Source organism: Tupaia chinensis, unplaced genomic scaffold (genome assembly GCF_000334495.1).
Source record: "Tupaia chinensis unplaced genomic scaffold, TupChi_1.0 Scaffold000303_1, whole genome shotgun sequence".
NCBI classification, from domain to species: Eukaryota; Metazoa; Chordata; class Mammalia; order Scandentia; family Tupaiidae; genus Tupaia; species Tupaia belangeri.
The window spans coordinates 924,295-947,486 of NW_006159793.1; the positions used below are offsets into that span (position 1 = coordinate 924,295).

General features: G+C 36.3%; 1 protein-coding gene across 9 annotated transcripts in view; it reads right to left on the reverse strand.

Annotated features, from left to right (window-relative positions):
* Positions 1-253: 253 nt before the first annotated feature.
* Positions 254-23,192, reverse strand: part of CSNK1A1 (casein kinase 1 alpha 1) — a 51,219-nt gene continuing 28,280 nt past the window's right edge. Inside the window, exons 4-12 of one of the 9 annotated variants that reach the window (XR_003549758.1) lie at positions 22,884-22,982; positions 20,177-20,260; positions 15,058-15,197; positions 13,525-13,603; positions 13,150-13,224; positions 9,626-9,732; positions 8,293-8,441; positions 4,546-4,805; positions 2,878-3,347 (exon numbers count right to left, since the gene is read on the reverse strand). Coding sequence is in view for 8 of the 9 variants with exons in the window: in XM_027772806.1 (XP_027628607.1) it covers positions 4,900-4,952; positions 8,293-8,441; positions 9,626-9,732; positions 13,150-13,224; positions 13,525-13,603; positions 15,058-15,197; positions 20,177-20,260; positions 22,884-22,982 (786 nt within the window). In the remaining variant the exon portion in view is untranslated. The other 8 variants (XM_006150876.3, XM_006150873.3, XM_027772807.1 and 5 more) reach the window with 8 other exon arrangements.

Consider the following 23,192-nt stretch of genomic DNA (forward strand, 5'->3'; position numbering starts at 1 on the left):
AAGAGACCTATCTCTTTATAGCTTTCCTTCTTCGTGTCATGGAATGATTTTCTTATCTCTTGAAATTGGTTGTTTTCTTTTGAATCTCATTGAGTTCTGTTCTTTTTTATTTTTACAGAAACAGTTTTTAGTTTTTAATAAACATGTAAACAAAAAACTCCCATTTGAAAATAAAAACAAAATCCCCAGATCATATAGGTGTTTACATTGATTACATTTAACTAAGCAATATACTGCATGTTCAGTCGTAAGATGTTAACTAAATTTCTGTGACAAATATGCTTTTGCTTTTAATACCAAGAACATTATAGAGTTAATGCAGAGTCCTAAGGATAATCTAGTAGTCACTAAGTTTTTCTTAAGTCTTCACTTTAGATGCTGTTATTTCTAGCACAGGTAAGCAGGCAGTCTTTCATATGCTCAAACACTGGAATCTTTGGTTGCTACCATATCAGCTGGCTTGCAGACAAGAAGCCAACCTTTTTAAGAATGTTTTAAGTGAACAACTTGCAAACCCCAGGGATGGAAAAACCCTAAGAATGCACAATTGTGAGCATTTACGACCATCACAACTGTGGCTGAAGACTGTTCATGCCGTTCTTCTGAAATGAGATCTCAAAGCAGTATAGTTCAAAATAAAAGGTTTTAACAAAAAATTGGCATATGCACAATTTCTCCACCAATTTGTGTGTCAACCATTAAACTTTTCCACTTGAAAAAATGCAATAGAAAACCGGACACCATATTTCACTATCTCAGTTAATATTCACAATTACAGCGGCTATAACTCGGGATACAGCATCACCAATACTGTCCAGAGCCAGTTTATACTGAAAGTAAGTTCTTTACACCAAGTAAATGGTTGTCCACAACCACTGGCTAGTGTACATATGAACTAAAATTTCTAGATTTGGGGAGAAACAAATGCTGCTCCGATCATCTGCTCTGCTTCTTCTGTTCCTCAATTCATGCTTAGAAACCTGTCAAAAACCAAAACAAACAAAAAAGAATGTTAAAATTCCAAGTTAAAATTTTTCTTTTAAAAACTTCACCCAATATAGGTAAACTGGGTGGAACTGGACTAATCATTACTTTACAGTGCCTGTTATTTTTATCCTGACAATCACTAGTTCAATTTTTAAAACCTGACAAACTGAAAACAAAATTTTGTTTTCAATGACAATAGAAAGGACTAGTATACAGTGACACTCAACACTCAGCACACAATTGTCAAGATAGAATGGGGGAAAAACGTCTCCGCTTTCATAACAAGAGCACAACTTTAACCCTATTAACACAAATTCTTCTGCATATTATTTGTGATACAAAGCAGGAAAGGTTACACGTTAATAATAAACTTATTCACAGCAGTTATCTGAATTATTCCACCTAACAGACCTGAGAAGTGTATGATTTCTGTACATAAATTCTAGATAAGACTTTTAAAACTTTACTTCACCCAGTCACACATAATCCCTTTGTCCCCCCCCAAAGTAGACAGACCTACAGCTTCAACACAAAGTCAGGTTTGAATACAAGCCTTCAGATCACAACAGCTGTAGACTATTTGTGGCTAGCAGCAAAGATAGGAACATGCCTACCTCTTAGCAATAACCTAACAATCTCATAAGCACCTTTTCCTCTCACCTATAGCTGCTCTGAGGCATAAATGCTCCTTTACCCACCTCCATCCAAACTGTAACTGAATTATAGCTCACTTTTAGCCCACTGTGATTACTGGCACTTCTTTAGTACAAACCATGCTGTCAATCACAGACTGCTCTTTACTTCTCAAATATTTATGGACCATCTCCTTACAGGCTTCATGTGATAAAAGAAATATTCTCATTATATATTTTTTAATGAATGCATGCCTTTTTTGAAAACGACACCAAACATAATTTCTTGGCAGATAATCCCTCATGTATTAACTGAGGACACTTTAAAAGAAACATTTGCCAGAGGGTGCATGCACTAACTGGAGAAAAAATGAGAAAATCCCCTATGGGATATGGTCAAGCTGCAATCCCTTTTCCTTCTCTCTCTTAAGGGGTTTTTGGCACACATGCACATGTACTTGCCATATTTCTCAAACTGCTAGGTCTTGTATTTGAATTACGTGGTTGGTCATGTGGGATCCAGCAGCCTTAACCACGAGGCTCCAGGATGGCCCAACCAGAACCATTTTAATTTGGCAAAAAAAGGTCTTCATTCGTTTAATAAGTATGGAGTCTTCAAAAAATTGGTGGAAAAATGTGATTAAACTACAATTTCTTCATAATTCTTCATAATTTCTTCATAACACCTATTTTCCATGAACTTTTGGAAGACCTTCATACTGTGCTAAGCTTGAGGACAAGGATATAACTATGTTACTTCTTTCCAAAGAGACAGAACAGAATTGGTACAAAATAGAATTTTGTTGCCTGAGTAAGCCTACAGGAAGAAAATGTCAAAAATGAAAGATAACAAATATTCGAGAATGTACTTCACTACACGGAAAATATCATCTGGTACATATTAAATAGGATTAGCAAGGTACACAGAAAGAGAGACCATCAAACTAAGCCCCAATTAAATTAAAATATCTGATTATATTCTGTGACTAGTAGTTCCAATTTCAGAACACTGAATAAGAAGCTATGCAGGTAAAGAAAATATGGATAACAGAAATGTCCCATACTCCATCATGATTTGAAGTCCTGCAATTACTTGTAAACATGATAAAAAGAAACACGTTCTCACAAGTACTAACATTATTGGGTTTTATCATAGCTTGTTATATAACCACATAGTAAATAATTTGATTGTTATGCTGAGTATATCAAATGAAAAAAAACTAGTCAGTAAGAAATTATAAAGGAAACATAAGTTACATTGGCAGTCAAACATTAAAAAACTCTTTAATAGGGCAACTCTAGGTACGAATTTTATCTGTTCATCCTTTAATATGGTATTTGGGGAACTGCTGGCCCAGTTTGTGATTACAAGTGTTTATAGACTCATTAATGGCTAGCCTAACAATATTCCTGTAGAAAAGAGCAGTCAAATCCACATTTTACTCTTCAAATGGGCCACTGGTAGGACACTCCACCCAAGGATCAACGTTTCTCCAATGAACTGTTCTAAGATGTCACTAAAGTTTGTTTAGGAAAAAATCTCAACAGGAATATTCAAGCAGGCATTTGACATTCAATCTTCAAGTAGTTAAGTATTCTTTCTCCCAGTGTACATTAGTCCTTGGTCTTTATCTTGCAGACAGGGTAGTATTTCTTGGCTTCTAAAAGTTCAAGAAATCCATCTTTGGTGTTAACATCAGTTAAAAGGAGGGATGAATTCCTTTGTGCCTGAAAAAAAGGGGGAGAGAGAAAAACGTTAAAAATAGGGCTGAAGGACTAATCCGATTCAGGAGTTAAGAGACACATTCACAGATTTCTTTTCCAATCTGCTAAAGGAAAAAAAGGTTTTTTTATACAGTTAACAAGGAGATTCTATCCCTCAAGCTGAAATCTAAAAACTATGCATTTGTTATCTGTGAAGTAATTTCAACTGTCCCTTATTTTAATAGAACCAAGAAACTAGTTCAGTGGGATATTGATGTAATAGTAAGGCTTGTTGTAAGTTTGTGATGGGCTTCTGAAATTAAGAATCCTTTCATAGTATAAGATATAACTTCTTAAAAAGTTATATTGAAGAACCAGCTGGTGGTGTGGTAGTTAAAGGCAATGGACTTCCACATGGCCAACCATCCAGTTCAAGTCCTAGACCTGGTGGCTTGAAACTCAGATCGGGCATGTGTCCAAACTCCAAAGAGGAGAATGGAGGAAAAGGGACTGCAATGTGGCCATCTCCCTGGGGGGTGAGCTCTCATTTTCTGTCTCTCCAGTGAACACATGCACTAATGGCAAAAACCTTAAAAAAAAAAAAATGTCATTCTGAATATACTGTCCACTACGCAACGTCATGTATATGAACATGCTTGTGTGGTTCTTCTGGTTGTACAGAATTAAACTTGGAGAATTCTGAATCAGATTGGTAGTATAAAGTAAAAAGAACCTCCTGGTCCCCCAAAAGGATGATAACCTCTCCTTCCCTCTAGATACAACAGCATTGAACTGGAAAAGATAAAATACTTTATCATGGGGTCAGCAGGTGGCATGGCGGTTAAGATGCAGGACTCCACATGGCCAACTATGGTTTGAGTCCCAGACCTGGAAGATTGAAAAATCACACCAAGTGTGTGTGCATGTGTGCTCAAAGTCACAGGAGAGTGGAGAAGGGACTGCAGCATGGCCATCCCCTTGAGGTGTGACTTCTCACTTCCCCCTTTGTGTCTCTCTCTCTGGTAAATACATTTGCCCTATGGCAAATCCTAAAAAAAGAAAAAAATCTATCACTACAAAATGATTTGGATATCAATTTTTGTAGAGCAGATACATATCTTCCCTAAACTGAATTTAAAAAGATGATCTGAACTTCTTTTGCCTTCCCTATTACAGAATACACACTGCTGTAAATTTATGGGGTTGCCATGTTTTAAAATACCTGTCACAACTGACTCCTTCCCCAAGTGGTAGGTGGTCTGCATTATACAATGCAGAGTTACAGCTTCATTATACTCCTGGAGATCTTCTGACAGTTGTATCATCCATACAATCTGACAAGGTGAGAAGTTTGGTAGGTCCAGCAAGATTTAGAGATGTGGGCTTCAGATCAGCACAAACCAACTCCTGTACTCGTGTTCACTTCCTGGTGGGTTACTCAGTTTCTTTTCTCTCCAGCTTTACTGTCCACAGTGAAAAGAGCTGACAAAAATTCAAGATTTCAGCAAGCAGATGCAGTTCCCTGGTACTTCTTTGGACTGAGTGTATTCAGAGCAGATCAGTCTCTCCAGAAATATCAAGGTCTTCCCCTGTGATTTGGGTTACGTTGCTGAGTGACCAGCCCCATTCCTAGCAGCAATTGGTGAAGTCAGAAAAAGTTAAGCTAGACATATATGGTAGCTGAAGCCCAGTAAATATTGGAAGGTATTCCAAGGAAGACCATGGATATAATAGTAAGCATTTTAATGTAAAAAAAAAAAAAACAAAAACTTTTAATCTCCTTTGAATGTCAACAACTTGACATTCATCTATATTACGATAAAGCTATGCTTAGTACCCCTTGCTGGGGTAGTGAACAAAAGGGTTAAAATCCTGAGAGTAGAGAAGAGTAGAATCATGTAAGTATCCAACCTGTGGCCTCACTGTCTCCTGAATTCTCCCCACCTGTGCCCACAATTAAATAATAAATTCACAATTTATAATTTTGTGGTACTTGAGCACTGAAAAACTAATACAGATCGTAATAAACATTTAGGCAAAAAGCCTTGCTAAGTTCTTAGCCTTTTTTATGGTTTTGAATGGGAGTACTTGAAAAGATGTAAAGAAACGTAATCAGGACAAAACTCTGCCTATTATGTAGTAAATCCTCATTAGCTAAATAAGCCAAAATTTAAAGCCTCTGGATATTCTGAGTAAATTGCTAAAATAACTTACTGTAATTTTCCATGGAAGAAATATTATACATTTTTTTCAAAAATAACCACATAAAATACATTAGTGAATGCCACTATTATGAGAATTTTTCTAGAAACAGATGTTCTTGTAACACAGATCTACTTGCTGCACATTAATTATGAAACAAATTCACTGAAGATGCAAAACCTCTGAAAATATAAATCCATGAAGGACAAATAATACAACATATAAAAGCACATTTTGAAATTTTTAACTAGAAAGATGTAATGTGTTTTTATCATTACTGAAAGAATTTCTTGAACTCAGTGAATTATTGGGCTGAAAGAGTTATTCCTTAAATTAAATAACCTACCATAGTGAGTAGACCTTGAGAGGCTATGCTTTTTAAACATCCTTATTATGTAAAAAATTGGAATCAGGAATAACCTAGAGCAGTTGTTTTCAAATTACTGACTTCCTGGATTCTTTAAGGAATGATCCAGATAATAGGGTAGAGGCAGATGTTAGAGAAATAGGTTCTTCATGCTTATTTCATGCAACCCTCCCACCAGCTATGGCTGGTAAGAGGTTTATTCTAAGATTTGTTTTGGGCACAAAGCTCTGTTTCCAAAATAATACATCGGGTTTTGTTGGAAAAGCCAGGATGTATTTTTTTCTATGCAAAAATGCATCATGACTTTTCTGATGACCCAACAATGTCTTCAAGAAGTCAAAGAGCAAAACTGATTTTACTGTTTGTATTCTGCAAAGTAGCACATTTCAGGAGCAAGTTTTACTTGATATCAAAATGCATTGCCTGGAAGTGCACCTTTGAACATGGTCAATGATACATGATGCATTTTATGAAAAGTGTAATTTTTCACAATTTTAAAATTCCATGTAATGATTACTGAGTCTAACAACGCTATAAAACCATTAAGATTTTAAGTTTTTTTTTTTAAATGAAAAATAGCTACAATACAAAGTAAGGATTAAACTTAAAGTTTAATTACAATTTTTTTTTCCCAAGGAAACATACTAACTCAGTGGATCCAACTTCTCATCTTTAAGACCTGAATAAAGCAGGACAAAAATTCTGCTTGTTTATTGAGAAGGACACACATAGTAAACTAACAAAGGAACTGGCTTAAAATAAATAAGGTATTCTTTCTGAAGGCTGCTGAATGCCTGAAATGAAATATTCTAGGTCAGATGAGATTTCAATCTAATTTTAGTTCTAGAAATTGCAACTCATGATGATCCTATTATCCCAGCTAGCTTTACACAAAAAAAATCAGTTTCATTATGTGAGAACAAATGACTACACTACAGGTGTCAAGTATACCAAGCTTTCAGTTTAGAAACAATACCTTACCTAAAAGGTAAGATCGTTTTTTGTTCAGTGGCACTACTAGCGAATTACTCGTTAGGACCTTCCTGGCAGTATAATTTAGTAATACAGTGATTAAAACACTAAAAAGAGGCAATTACGTCCCAACTGGGATACAGAAGCAGAGCACAGGGCAAGCACAAGTGTTTGCTACCTTGAGCTTAACACCCAGGACCCCTATCATATTAAACCTTCAACATCCAGACCTTCCCAAATAAAGAAACAGGTAAGGGAAGCACCTCAACTTAAATCTAATAAATGAGCAGCTGGGATGAGGATGACATCAGTTAAGTATATTTCTTGAAAAGTATACTCAGGTTACAATCTATTTTTAAATAAAAAAATTGTCTACATACACGAAAAGTGTGGACCTATGAAGGTCAAGTTCAGACTAGAGCAGTCATTCAGAAATTCAATAATTAGAAACCAAAAACCAAACTTTACCTGCCTACAGCTTCCAGAAAGTAGGCAGGTAATAGGAGCTGAGCTCCAGAAAGCAGAAAAGGAAACTCATGTACAAACGGGAGCTGAACTGTATGGCAACAGCGCTAGTAATGGAGCTGTGCCCCAACAGTTCTACTCCCCGAGAGACAAAGGAAACAGACTAGCAGATCCATGGCATTTGCCCCAGTTCTCTTCATTTCTGCAAGACCCAACTGCAGACTTCCATTCCTTTTTAAACCCCTAATGTTTGCAAGATTTTTTTAAACAGACAAAACAAATGAATCATTCCTCTGAAATTAAGAACATATGCAGTTAAATAGTAAGAGAGAGGTATTTTTGTGACTCTGAAAGATGGTTGAGTTTTGCAGTTATATGAGCATTTCAGAGTAAAAGAGATCTCTGCAGCTGAGGGAGAGACACTTGGGGGAACAATGCCAAGACTCACCTCCTGAAACTAGATCATGTTCACAATGTTCCACTTTAAAGGCTAAAACATTCACATGCAAAAAAAATTTCTTAACACTGTTAGTTGAAAGAAAGTCAAAATACCACAGCTAACCAGATTCATTATTAAAAATCAACAAGTGTTAGGTCTAGGATTTTGGATTGATTGATTATACTATATTCCCAACACCAAATATTTATTTTGGAAAGGGTTAATGAATGAGTAAAAAAGATGCAGTTGTTAAAAATGACCCAAAATCCCAAGAGAAATGATATAATAATACACACATATATGTATATACAAATACATATACATATATATATGAACAAGGACATTTGGGTTTAAAGTTAGTAGTCAAATTTTCCAAGGACGTCTTTTTTTTTTTTTAAATAGAGCCGAATTTTTTTGTATTTTAAAACCACCTCCTTGATCTAACACTGTTAGAAATGAATGAATTACCCAATTTTGTATTCAATTTTTTTCCCTGTAACGTCACTTGGTTCTTGGCTACTAACCTTTCATGTTACTCTTGGTTTTGTCAGTTTGCTTGCCTGTGGGGGTTTGGGCCTGCTGACCCTGCCCACTGGAAGAGGCTGCCTGCTGTGCTGCTTTCTGCTTTAACATTGTCCAATCAAATGTGTAGTCATACTGGTGGTTCAGGGTCCTAGAAAATATAAAATTGTATGTTAGTTCTTTAATAAACAAGAGTCCAGGCTCCACTGATTATTCAAGGCAATGAGAGCATTTCTTTAGAACATGAATATTATCCTTAAGTATGGTAGCTTTCTTAAAAGATTTCCCTCCGTATGATTTTTAAAGTAACGGTTCAATGAAATATTTTCACTTTTTAACATGGCACTTTCTCAGAGACATGATAAAAATGATATCATCGCTCTAGTCTGTTATACTAGAAAAAAATAACTCCTCTCTTTTAAAACAGTAGCTTCTCTTAAACTTCTCTGGAAAAGGGACAGGTAAGTGGAAATGAACATGCAGCAAGAAAAACGAAAACAGCAAGTTGTGAGTTATCTTAGGAGGGTACTCATAAAAGGAGGTGCTTTCTAGAAAAAATAAGAGTTAAGTAAGAACTGGAAATTTGTGATACAGATGTCCACGCTGGTGACTTGGGAAGATTTTTCTGGGGTTAAAAGAGTCCTTTGAGGGACCAGCAGGTGGCATGGTGGTTAAGGCGCTGGACACTCCCATATGGCTGACCATGGTTCAAGTCCTGGACCTGGTGGCTTGCTTTCTCACTTTTCCCCTTTCTCTGTCTCCCTCTGTCTCTAGTCAAATTAAAATAAATGAACAAATAAAATTAAACTTAAAAAGTTCATTAAAAAAAGAAAGAGTCCTTTTATTCTTATTCTCTTCTAAGAGTTTTAGTTATATATATATATATTCTGCCTGCCTGCCCTACCCTAACTCCCATTGTTTGAGACCAACTTAAGTCCTATTCCTAGTCTGAAACTTTTTCCACATTTTTAAAGACTCCAGATTTCATAACTATCTGACATTTTAATTGCTTTTTAATTTAGTATTGAATAGGGTTATGTACCGAAGTTGGAGATTTCCCTAAGGCACTGACAGTCACTTTTATTTAATATGAACTGCAATTATTTTAGCAAAGGTAGATTCCACTTTCCATTATCTCAAAATAAAACCACATCTCAAGTATTTCAAAATGAAGAAAACCCTCAAGTGACCCTCAAATAACCCAGTTTCTTGAAACTGTTACTCATATTGGTTAGGACTGCTTTAGTTTACTACCTAGTAGCATAGGTATATTACATGCATTTTACCAATTTCTCTCACAGAATTGATAGTCTTTAAAATACATTATAGACCAACCTGAAAAGAATGCGAAATAGCTGCCTCAGATACATGTAATCCGGGGCTTCCTCAAAGCGCAGCCCACGACAATAGTTTAAGTACATAGCAAATTCTGCAGGAAACCCCTATGGATTCAAGAGTCAGAACAATGTACTGTTTACTTATTATCAAAAAAATTCTTTTAACAGAGGAAAATTAAAGTATTTAAATATAAGCAAAGAAAATACTTGAGTATACTATTTTACATGAAGATATGAAACTTAAAATAGTTGTGAATTAATTTTCTCATATTTAAACAAAATTACACCATCCAACTCACCTCATTCTGTACAATCTTTCTTTTTAATTGCTACCCCCCCACAGTGGGATATGGTCACCAGCAATTCCTTCTCAATTTCTCTTATCTTGCTGCAATTTTTTGACACGTATGAACATGGGGGCCCAGCATGTTATTTGAGCTTCTAGGGCCACTTCCAAGATCCAAACTAGTCAGCCACATGGAATCCAACTCCCTTAACCACTAAGTTATGAAGAAAACGTGTCTCTTTCCTACAGTACTGTTTTTTAAAAATAACTCGGCTATTTATTTATTATAGTACTTGATCAATATTTAATAATTTGATGACAATAAGAATCAATGCCAAAATGGAAGTCAGCAATGTTTTATTCAGAATAAAATAATAAATGGGCACTTTTTCCATGTCTCTGAGGTTGATTACTTTCTTTTACACAAAAGTAGTACGTATTTATTTAATAAAAAATGTAGAATTGGGGACCAGCAGTTGGCATGGTGGTTAAGGTGCTGGACTCCCACATAGTCAACCGCAGTTCGCGTCCTGGACCCGGTGGCTTAAACTCATGCTGGGCAAGTGTGCGTATGTGTCCAAGATCCCAAGAGGAGAATGGAGCAAAAGGGACTGCTGCGTGGCCATCTCCCCTGGTGGGTGGTGGTGGTGGTGGTGGTGGTGATTTCTCGCTTTCTGTCTTTCTGGCGAGTGCACGTGCCCTATAGCAAACCCTCCCCCCCCAAAAAGGCAGAACTGGGCTAGACTAGTCACTAAGGGAGCCAGATCCCACATGGCCAACCAAAGTTTGAATCCCATTCTGGGTGGCTTGAAAAACCTGCGCATTGTGAGTGCATGTGTGCCCTAAATCCTGATAGGACGGGGAAATGAAGAAGAGACTATGACATGACCATACATCACTAGGGGAGTACTTTCTCTTTCCTTCTGGCCAATACAAGCACCGGCTGGCAAAGAAAAACATTTCAGAAGGCATTACCATGTGCATACAGGTTCTGCTTTTCTCCCCCCATTCACACTATATTGCAAACATTCTATGTATTTCCCATAAACAACTCTTTAAAAAATAATTTATTTTTTTCAAAGTTGGCTATAGGGCACATGTGCTCACCAGAGAGACAGAGAGAGAGAGAGAGAAAGAGAGAGAGAGGGAGGGAGAGAGAGAGAGAAAGAGAAAAGTGAGAAAGCAAGCTACCAGATTTGGGACTTGAACTGTGGTCAGTCATGTGGGAGTCTAGCATCTTAACTATCATGCCACCTACTGGCCCCTCCCATAAACTTCTGAAAGGCTACATAATATTCTACTTATTAAATACACCATAAATTCCCTATTTAGGTACATTCTAACTTTTCTGCTATGAGTAATACTACTGTGGACATCTGTGGGCATAACTTTCTCCATGTTCTGTTTCTTAAAATTCTCAAAGATGTATATAAACATTTTGGGGGCTCTAAAAATTGACATCCTCAATGAAGAAATGCAAAACATTAAACTACAGCAACAAAGTCGCGATCTCCTTTTGAGTAAATATGAATGTGGAGAGAAGCAAGGTAAAGGGGGTAGTAGTCTCTTCCTCTAACCTTACAATTTTGAGAAATTTCTCACATGAGGAATCAAGCAAGGAGAGAAAGGATATTTGCAACATTTTAAATTGATTGCACAGATGTAAACAGATTTAATGTTTTAAATATTCATGTATTACATTTGTTGGATGACCACCTAAAACTAACGAATATATTGCATATTTAAAAAATAACCTTATGGGACTTTAAAAATTTAATATATTGGAACAATGGAAAAGTCGTGACACATTTTTGCATAGAAAATTACATTGAGACTGTCCGGATGACCCAATGCATTCATGGTCTGTCTTAATGGTAAGGAACATGACCACGGGAGTAGAAGTAATTTCACTACTTTATAGCAATACTTCATACTTCTATCTATACTGATTCCACACTCTCTTTTATTTGTAGCTAATCCAGTAAGAAAGACATAATTCACAACTTCTAGATAGAAGTTAAGAAGTTCAGACAGAAGCAGAGAATGTACTAAATCCTCTTCCTTTCTCTTCTCATAAACATGGCTGACTTTTTTGTGAAGTCAAATTAATCTTTCTCCTGCATGGAACAGCACCGTAAAGAAATTACAATGTTTTGTTGCCTGGAAAAGTAACACATTTTATTCACTAAAACTGATTTACTCATTAATTTTGCTCATTTTATCCTAAATATATTTCATAATTCAAAACGAATTCCAAAGAGTTTCAGGAATGACCAGTTTCCCACGCAGTTCAAGACACAAAGTTTCTCCTCCTTTACTGCGTATGTGCAGAAAAGGTCAATTTGTGAACAAGACACACATACAACACACACATTTCCATTCCTTTCTTCCACAAGTATGAATTTTTTTTTTTGGAGGGGGGCGCGAGGCTATAGGGCATACGCACTTGCCAAAGGGACAGAGACATAAAGTGAGAAATCACTCCCCAGGGGTGACGGCCACATCACGACCCCTTCTCCAGTCTCTTCTCAGGATTCTGGGCAAGCACACACACGGCTGGCATGAATTTTAAGCTACCAGGTCCAGGACTTGAACCATAGTCAACTAAATGGGAGTCCACCAACACAACCATTATGTCATCTGCTGGCCACTCACAAACTACTATTTTAATTCTCTCTAATCTCTCCCCTCTATTGCCCAACTATTTAACTGTCTACTATTTTCTAATTAATTTCCGATATGTAATTCTTAAATCAAAAGACTATGTGCCCTTCTTTCCATGGAAGAGACCGCAGTTCAAGACACAAAGTTTCTCTATTTGCCCTTCTATGAAGTTTAAAATTTTAGAGAAATGGGCCTGATTCAAACTAATTTCTTTATTGTTGGAAAATTGCTGTTCTGGGTTGTTTCAATTTGCCTTTCTCTTTCCGTATTCTTATGTACCAATTGCTGCTATCCCTTCATTTCTGGCACCAGATTTGGGATAAGGAGAATTTAATTTAATTCTCACAGGCTGATGAAATTCTATTATTAAAGTTTATCTGCCCTATTAAATTCCCAATTTTTAATATATTAGAGAACCTAAATAAACCAGAAACATGAAATTGAACACTTATTTAAAGTGACTCACATTCAAGTCACTGTTAAAGCAAAGATATTCAGAATCATTGATGTGTAAGTTCTACAATTTTTTTGGGATCATTTGTATTTTTATAATATTCACTATGCATACTCACCTTACACAAAACTTCAACAGGAGTGGACATCTTTTTTTCACTAATCTTTTCGTATTTTTGCTTCTTTGTTGCAGCCTATGGAAAGTAAGAATCCAACCACAAAGATATATTTAGTACCACTCGGAGGAACCTAAGTAGTTCAACACATTAGATAAACATATACGTGAGATTCAAGAAAAATCTTAACCCCTCCCCCCTGGCCACCTCTCACTCTGTTCCTCTCTGGTCAAATTAAAGTAAGTAAGTAAATAAATAATAGTTTTAAAAAGAAAAAGAAATACTTCCAATTTGAGAGGAACTTTTAAAGGTTATTGTCAGTATATATACTTTTATTCTTAAGCAAACAAACCAACTGGTATTGTGAGTCTGACTTACCTTTAGTCCTTGCCATGGCAGGCTGGTTCTATTAAAATACATCAAAACATATCCTAATGATTCCATATCATCTCGGCGACTAGAAAAAAGAATATAATTTTGTAAACTGTAACTCTTATGGTAACACATGAAAGTAATCCAAGTTCACAGAAGAAATTTTCTAAATGAGGAGAGTTACTTGATGTCTTATGCAAGAGTGTACTTATTAGGTTTTAGAAAAAGTCATGACCTATTTTTCTATGCTTCTCTAAGCAAAAAACGCATCATGACTTTATAGGTGAACACACACACACACACATATATATATACACACACACACACACACACACACACATATATACACACACACACACACACACACACACACACACACACACACACACACAAATATCTAAATATATAGGGAACCAGCAGTTAGCGTAATGGCTATGTCGCTGGACTCCCATGTAGTCGACCGCGGTTCGTGTCCCGGACCCGGTGGCTTAAAACTCATGCCGGGCGCGTGTGCGTGCGTGCCCAAGATCCTGAGAGGAGAATGGAGGAGAAGGGATTGCGGCGTGACCATCCCTCCTGGGGGGTGATTTCTCGCTTTCTGTCTCTATGTCTCTCTCTGTCTGTCTGGCGAGCGCACGCGCCTTATAGCAAAAAAACCTCTCAAAAAAAAAAACCAAAAAACCCTAAATATACATACACACATACTGAAGTATTCAGATAGGTATATAGTTAAGGTTAGGTGATATTTTAGCATGTAGACACTGAAATTATAGTTTAACCCAGATCAGTCAGGTATTCACAGATATATTTCCTAAGCTTGAAACTCTTCTCATCAAGTTTCCTAACCTACTGTCAAATCACTTGTTTCTGTTTGTTTTAAAGGGCAAATAATGAGCAAAAAAAGATGAAGGGAACTTGAAAAACTAGAACTCAAGTGAGGAAATAGGGAGAGAGCAGAAATTATTCAATTTTTTACTTTAAACTGTCCAAATTGCATTTATGCTTCTAACTTTCCATCAGGCAGTATTTTCTCCCCAAGAGACAAACCTTCGACAAAGTAAGCAAAAGACCTCATTTATTTGGCTTCTCCACACTGATTAAAGCATCGCCTATAGTGGCTAATAAGCATACTTCAAACCTTCAGTCAAGAGGCATTCTTAGATGTTGTTAAAAACAAAAACAAAACAAAAAACAAAAATTACATTTCAAAAACCCATGGGACCAGCAGTTAGCGTAATGGCTATGTCGCTGAACTCCCATGTAGTCAATCGTGGTTCAAGTCCTGGACTCGGTGGCTTAGACTCACGCCAGGCGCGTGTGTGTGCATGCCCAAGATCCTGAGAGGAGAATGGAGGAGGAGGGATTGCAGCATGGTCATCCCCCTGGGGGGTGATTTCTCGCTTTCTGTCTCTGTCTCTCTCTGGTGAGTATACCCACACTGTAGCAAAAATCACTCCCAAAACAAAAACAAAAAACCAACAAAAAACCATTAATGGCTTTTGTTATGTGTTTGGCAAGCACATTCAATTTCCAACTCACCTCTGCTCAATACCAAGATGTGCATTGATGCTAGCATATCGGGCAGTGCCAGTGAGGTTTTTATCTTCTCTGTATGGTATATGTTGCCTTGTCCTGTTGTCTCTGTACTTTTTGGCCAAACCAAAGTCAATAAGGAATAACTTTAAGAGAGAAATAAAGAGACATTAGGTTTCCAACCTTGTTCATCCAAACTGCTTTCTTCTTACTCATTAAACGGCATCTATTCTATGTATTCAACTATATCAAAATAAAGCATCATAAGTAGAATAATAAACAAAATCAAAACCCCAACAAGCTTTTACTAATAAAGCAAGTTTAAAAATTACAGTTCAGTGTAATAGTTGGAACACTGTCATTTGCACAATTTCACAGGCTCAGTTCAGTATACATTCAGGAGCCTGTTTTTATAAAATTAAGTGGAGAAATATATACATGCTTGATAGCAGAGTTGACAAGGATACTATTTGCTATAAGGAAACCTGACAACCTATTACTATTAGTAAACAAGCAAGAGTTATCAAAATGTAGACATAAGCTATCTGTAACTTTCTCCTCCTACAAAGGCCATTCTTCCAAATGCTCATTATCTAAATAAAACACTCCTCCCCAGTCTAATACTACCAATGAAATCAAGACGTTTTTTATTAACAACAACAAAAAAAACCCAGGCCTTTCCTAAAGAAGCATGCGTAACATTCTGCTACCCTGCACTAACATTATGCATGCAGGTTCTACTAAAAAAGAAAAGAAAAGGAAAAAACCCCAAAACTTAAAACAAAACATGAAAATATCTACCACTTAACATTTAAATAAGGTGGCTTACAATTAGTAGTTTAAATTGGCTATCTATTAATAAAAGTGAAACTAGAGGACTGGCCCTGTCGCCTAGTCACTAAGGGAGCCTGACCCTACATGGTCAACCAAAAGGTTCTAATCTAGCCCTGGCAGCTTAAACACACATGGGAAAAGAGTCCTTGTGTGCCCCAGATCCCACAGGATGGAGAAATGGAGAAGGGATTATGTACATGACCACGCCCCTTTGGAGGCTGCCTTCTGCCTCCCCCCTTTGTCTCTGGAGAGTGCTGTACCCTTCCAACAACAACAACAAAATTCACTTACCTACTTTCTAAAACAAAATAAGCTTTACTTAAAAACAAAATAAGCTTTACTTAAAAACCATTATTATAAAATAACATATTGTACTACACTGAAATAAAGTTCTAACAATAAGGCCAGCTGGTGGCACAGTGGTGAAAGTGGCTGGGTTCAATATGGCCCCACTATGTGGTTTGATTCCCAGACTGGTGGCTTAAAAAACATGCCAGGTGAGTGTGCACCGAGGTCTCTGGAGAGTGCTGTACCCTTCCAACAACAACAACAAAATTCACTTACCTACTTTCTAAAACAAAATAAGCTTTACTTAAAAACAAAATAAGCTTTACTTAAAAACCATTATTATAAAATAACATATTGTACTACACTGAAATAAAGTTCTAACAATAAGGCCAGCTGGTGGCACAGTGGTGAAAGTGGCTGGGTTCAATATGGCCCCACTATGTGGTTTGATTCCCAGACTGGTGGCTTAAAAAACATGCCAGGTGAGTGTGCACCGAGTGCCCAAAGTTCCAAAAGCAGAGATCTTTCAGAGAGAGGATTGTGGTGTGAGCAACCCCCATGGAGAGTGTATTCTTCCTCTCCTTCTCTATATCACTCTAGCAAGTACACAAGCCTCATCTAAAAAATGTAATAGAAAGTTACATCTACAAAAACCAGATCTACATGCCCTTTTATTAAATAGCCCTAGACTATTGCTCTTTTCTACTTAGTTCCTATTTCGTAGTTCTTTCCATTAGGCTATTGGCTCCTGTTTCCTGTCTGACAGTTTATAATCTGTTATGTACTAGGAAATCCATTCTTCTAACCTATTAGGTTCTCTGTCAAAAAAACAATTAAAGCGAATTATTGATCCAGGTTTATAAAGATCTGATCAAATGGCTCTCTTAGAATGTTGAATAACACTTATTTCAACCAGGCACTGTAACCTATTTTCAATGATATTAAAGACATTTTCGTTTGAGTTTTCACCATATCAATAATGAGATACTTATTTTTACTTAATTTACTCTGAAAGAATAAAGATGAAATTTAGTAAAGTGAAATTGGATAATGAAAGCTAAGCAGTAAGATTTAAATCTCTACCTAAACAATAATAAAGTGATTATAGGAATGAGAAAGTTAGTGTTCTTAAACACTAAAAGAAAGCTCACACTGCAAGTCTCTCTTGCTATGTAAACTGGCTTAGTACACCAATACTAAGATGAGCAATATACTTCTATTAAATAGCGAAATAGAAATGATGATTAAGTTCTGCAGATTTCCCATTACAATGAAAACACAGGAAAGTAAGCACAAAAGGAAACTCGGCTTCATGGCATTTTAAAAAGTATTGCTAATATGTGGACTTTTAATCAGTAGTGATTAGCACAGAGAATTTCCTCTGGAAGATATTTTCTAGGATTGTCTCCTCTGGTACTTCAGATGGTGGAAAAGGGAGCAGCTCTGTCATGATTATATCAGACAGGTTCACTCCTGTCTCAATCTCTACTCCGTTATCTCCACTTTTCACTCACTAACCAGACACTTTCTCCCAATCAAGTGACTGCTTTATAGAACTTCAGTGTTCACTGGAGAATTCTTACTTTCATAATACTAGAAGGAGAAATTGTATTTATAAAGAGAGTTAAGAATATATAAACATTATCTTCTTAAATATCTAAATCTTTAATATCAAAACCAAAAAAAAAGGGCAAATAAAATGTTTTCTTATAAAATCTGGTTAGTAGGTTAGGAAAAGGCATGATTGGGATGCACAGGGTTACCCTATTTTCAGTAAACAAAGGACAGAAAAACTAATTGAAATGAAAACACAAAAAAATTTCATGGTAGTTCATTACCATGAAGTACCTAATCAAGTGTCTTCATTATTTCTCTGTGTGCTTTGACCTTAAAAATTAATGGAAGTGCTTACACGAGATACGGTAGGGGAGACACAGTCCAACATCTGTGAATTCGTAATGGTAGAACCAAGTGAGGAAAAGGCAGCATGGACTCAGCACAAGGAAATGTATTTCACAGGCTTCACATACAGTAACTGGCGAGTTGCTCGGGTGGGCCAAGCTGCTTTCATGTGGATTTTTACTAATTATATGCAGTAAGTAAAATTTGTGCCTGATTTAAAGAACGCAGCCTATTCATCAAAGGCACATGGAAATGAGTTAATGTTTGACAAAATGGGGCAATTCCTTTCAACTGAAGCACATTTTCTTCAGAAACACTGTTGCTAATTTTAGGTTTTAGTACTTGCAGCATTTTTTTTCCTAACCAGGAGTTTCATTCCCCTGCCCTTCCAAAATATTCACAAGGTCACTCCCTCACAACCTAGCTAACCTGGATATACGGAATATAAAACTTCAATACAACTTTATATGTAAATTATTAAGTTGTTGGGAAAGAAGTGGTTTTCTTTGCAAAAATGCATCACGACTTTCCCGACCCTCCAATATTAAATGATCATGTTATAAAACAAGTGAAATATGTGAATAAATGGGTATGTAAAAAGTTCAACAATTTTGTACTGTCTTGTAATGTGGCTAACTCTCCACCATCCATGCTCTCTGTCCCCAACCTAGATCAAATAACAATGGTTGGTATTTCCTTGCCTGATTAAAAGTAACTTTCAATTTCTGTAACCATCTAACAACAAAAGGCAGTTCTTGAAATATGCCTGGGCAATATGGAGAAGGATTAAATGATTACCCAAATGATACACATGGAAAATTAAGGTACCACCAAGTATGTTGTTGTTTTTTTAATCACGCATGTTTCTACCTTTTCAGTGTATACTAAATTGAATGATATAAAGATTTACTTGTTCATGATGGTCAAAATTCACACCTAAATTCTGTGATTTAAAGAGTCTAATTTTCCTTTGTCTAAAAAAAAGGTACAGTGAAAAAAATCTAACTTCTATAAAAGTAAATATACAGAATTCTACTTTTCTTCTTTCTTTTTTCCCCTCTATATTAGGATTATAATATCTAAGAAACTGTTGAAGTGTGTGTGTAAAAATTTGTATTAAAAAAAAAATTGTTATAAGGTGTGTTTGCTCGCCAGAGAGAAATAGAGAGGGCAAAAGAGAGAGAGAGAGAGAAAGCACACAAGGGGGATGGCCACGTCGCAATCCCTTCTCCATTTTCCTCTTGGAATTTTGGGCACACAAGCACAAAGCCCATCTCCCAAGCCGCCGGGTCCGGGACTTGAACTGTACAACCACATGGGATCCAGTTGCCCCAGTCACCAAGTCACTGGCTCTGCTTTCATTTTCTTTAAATATTTACAAAATTACTGGGAGAGTTTATGTAGCTTGCCAAAAACAAAATCACCAGGTTATAAATTCATTTAATTTATCTTACATATTACTAACAGTAATTTGCCACAGTTTGATGAGTACTTAAATTATGCTGTTACATGGTTAAGGATGCCATGTCTCATAGTTCCAGAGCACATAATGCTCTTTAATTATCTATTTGGTAGAAGATGAGAATTTACAGACTAAGGCAAATGAATTCTAGAAACACTAGATCTGAAATCTGATCTGCACTTACTTGATGCTCATTACGGAAAGAGAAGGGAGGTGAGGCAGAATATATTCACTATACACCCTGGTGTAACTAAATTGATTCTGTGAATTAAGTTCTGCAACTCCAAATACATTTTTAAAAACTAAGCAGTCTATCTCAAGTTTTCTATTAGGTAAAGAACTTCAAAGCTAATCCAATATATCATTTCTTCATATGGATATTAGAAATCTAAATATAACATCTTATTTTCATTTAATTTTCCTCTAAACTTTACAATTTTAAGCAAAAGCCGCAAAGAAACATCTTAGTAATGTTATATGTTTGCCAAGTATGTCTGAATAATGCCAACATAAGAGGTGCTTGAGCAAGATCTACATTCTCCAGAATTAAAACAAAACAAAAATTATCAAAATAAAACAATAAAAAAGAAAAAGCACATGAATTTGGGATTGAGGTTGGAATAGGAGACAGTTTCAGACCTGGTTTAATCCTGAGAAAGATGGGTCCTGAGAAGTACTAACAGTCATGCTTCTTTTCCTCTTCCCCACTGGAGATTCTAAACACTAAACAGACAATAGAGGGTGGCAGTGCATCAAACAGTATTGCTTACATTGCAACAATGGCCGGCGCAGACAGGCAACACCGAGGCATTAGAGAAAGAACAGGGTAGCCAAATGCCATCCTTCTTCCACCAAGCACTGTAGCTTCTCAGTTTTCCAAATAAGAATCATATGCTCTAGAACATTTGAATTCTGGAGAATACTCAAGTTTTTAATGCCACTATATTGTGTCACTGCCTGAAACAGGGATAGCAATGGTGACATTTGGCTCTTTAACTTTTTAATCAAAAATGGGGAATTTAGATCTGTAAGTCATTGGTACCATAATCTGCCCTTCCCCCAAAAAAGGTGTACAGGGGGAAAAAATCTTCAGTAAGGAAGAGGTAGAAGGCATTTAGTCACCTTAAAATTTATTTTCATAAGCATGCAGGGCTGATTACTAGAAAAGATGAGCACATTGACTAAGACTGGAGTGACTACTCCTAAATATTAAATTCAGAACAATTTTCCATATTCGAAATTTAACTTATTGACCTCAAAATCTCCCAAAAAGTTTTCTCCCCATGAATAAAAAACTACTGGAATGAGCTGACCAAAGACTCCAGTCTCAGAAAACACTAAAAACCAACTACATAAACGAAATACTAATCTAAAATGTTCAAGAGAAACATTTAGTATTTAAACCTTAGCTGAATAAAACACTTCACTTCTAACTCAGGGACTCACTGAAACTAGCAGCAAGCAGCTCCATACAATTCATTTGGTTATCTATAAAGGAGGAACACAGATCCTAAAATGGGTTTTATCACCAGGCAACTTGGACTTCCTAATAAAACTACGTGATAACAAACTATTCTTTAAGAGGAGAAAAAAGCAAAGTGGTATTACATAGGCCATCATTAAAATTTAAGGTAAAAATCACGTACTGCAATTTTAACGTCAACATGCAGAACAGGGATAACATGGGGATAATGAGTATTACTGGTAAGAAAATGGGAAGGAGAAAGCAGGGAAATGGCCAAAAGAGGTTGAGTCAAACTGACAAAACTGTCCAATTTAACAGTAATTTTTTTCAATTACACTACCAGGCCTTGTAATAACAACCAAGAACCTGGATTCTTCAGAGAGCAGCTACATAACACATCTTTAACATTTTTTTTGGCGGGGAGGGGGGGGGAGATTTTTTGCTATAGAGCGAGTGCGCTCACCCGAGAGAGAAAGAGATAGAGAGACAGAAAGTGAGAAATCACCCCCCTCAGGGGGGATGGCCACACCACAATCCCTTCTCCTCTACTCTCCTCTCGAGATTTTGGGCACATATGCATGTGCACCTTGTGTGAATTTTAAGCCACCGGGTCCAGGACTCAAACCACGGTTGACTATATGGGAGTCCAGCAACATAACCATTATGCCATCTGCTGGTCCACACATTTTAAAAAAACAACACATTTTAAAAAATGTAATTTGGGAATGACAAGATAGTTTTATGCAGACATTGTACAAAAAATTTTTAATTTCCTAAAACTTAGATCAACATTAACATCTCACATATTGAAAAATAACACCAGTTCTAATGATAATGGCTCTAAGTTGGCATTCATACAGGCAAACAAAGGTAAACATAGCTAGACCTAAAAACTCCAAACATTCCCTAACAATTTAATGAAACAAATGGGAATCTTCCTTCCAGAAACAAATAAAAACAAAATAAAAGAACTGCAAAAATAAATAAATAAGTAAATAAATAAATCCAAGTTGTCCTGAGACTGATAATTTCTATCAGATCATTGTATAACATGTTTAAGTGCATTGCCAATGCTGCCTGTCTGTCCGAGCTCAACATTAATTTAAGAAAAAAAAGAGGCAATTCTCTCAAAACTAATTGTTACAGAAAAAAATTTCAGCACAATTAATTACTAATGGCAATCATGCATCACTGGCTAATATCCAATCCCAGAAGTTGAACCATTCTTAAGAGACCCCAATGAACACTAGTTTTGCTACAGGGATCTTCATTTCACTCATCTGTATTTTCCTTTAAAAGGAGAGAAGCAGTAGAGAACTCACCCAACTTGGCATTCAAGTAAGAAACTGAACTACTTTTGAAGCAGGCCCAAGTTATTGTCTTAAATACATGAAGAATCCAAGGACTGAATAATTGTCATTATCAACCATGCTCAGTCAGCAAATGTTAACGCCATGGTGACACATGGGTCAGTGGTTCCGACACTGGCACAAGCACATATATTACAAAACCCACATTCAGAGCCAAGGTTAAAATCTGATTTTTAGCATTCAGGAGGAAAAGTATAGAGAGGTTTTCATTACTCGAGTGAATGAAAAACAGATACGACTATTCAATAGTTAAACACAGATGATTACAGGTCATTATAAAGCCCTTGGAATTTTATATTTCTGAATATTGGACCTTGGATGGGTAAGTTGGAGAAAATTTATTTCAAGTCACTAAGTTAATAGAGTTAGCTGATTATCCTAGCACAATCTTTCAAAGCAATTATCATGAGCAAATTCAATTTACTATGGCTTATTAAAGACTGAATGTTTACCAAAGCAATTCTTGTAGACATTTTACTGTGTTTTTTCATGCAAAGAGCATTTGACTAACCTTATTACAGTGACGCCCAATACCCATTAGGAAGTTATCTGGTTTAATGTCTCTGTGTATAAAATTCTTTGTATGCACGTATTCAATTCTACTGATCATCTGGAAAATAAAAAAGAGAGATAATTAAGTGATAAAAAAGCAACATACTTCTGAAATATTTCAATATAATTTATTTAGAGTTCATAAAGATAATCTTAGAAAAAATTAAATGTAATGGATAACCAAGCTCCCTGTTGTTTCCAGACTGATGGTCATCAAACCATGAACCCACAGCATCCTTTGGCTTCCATTACTATGAATGAGGGACCA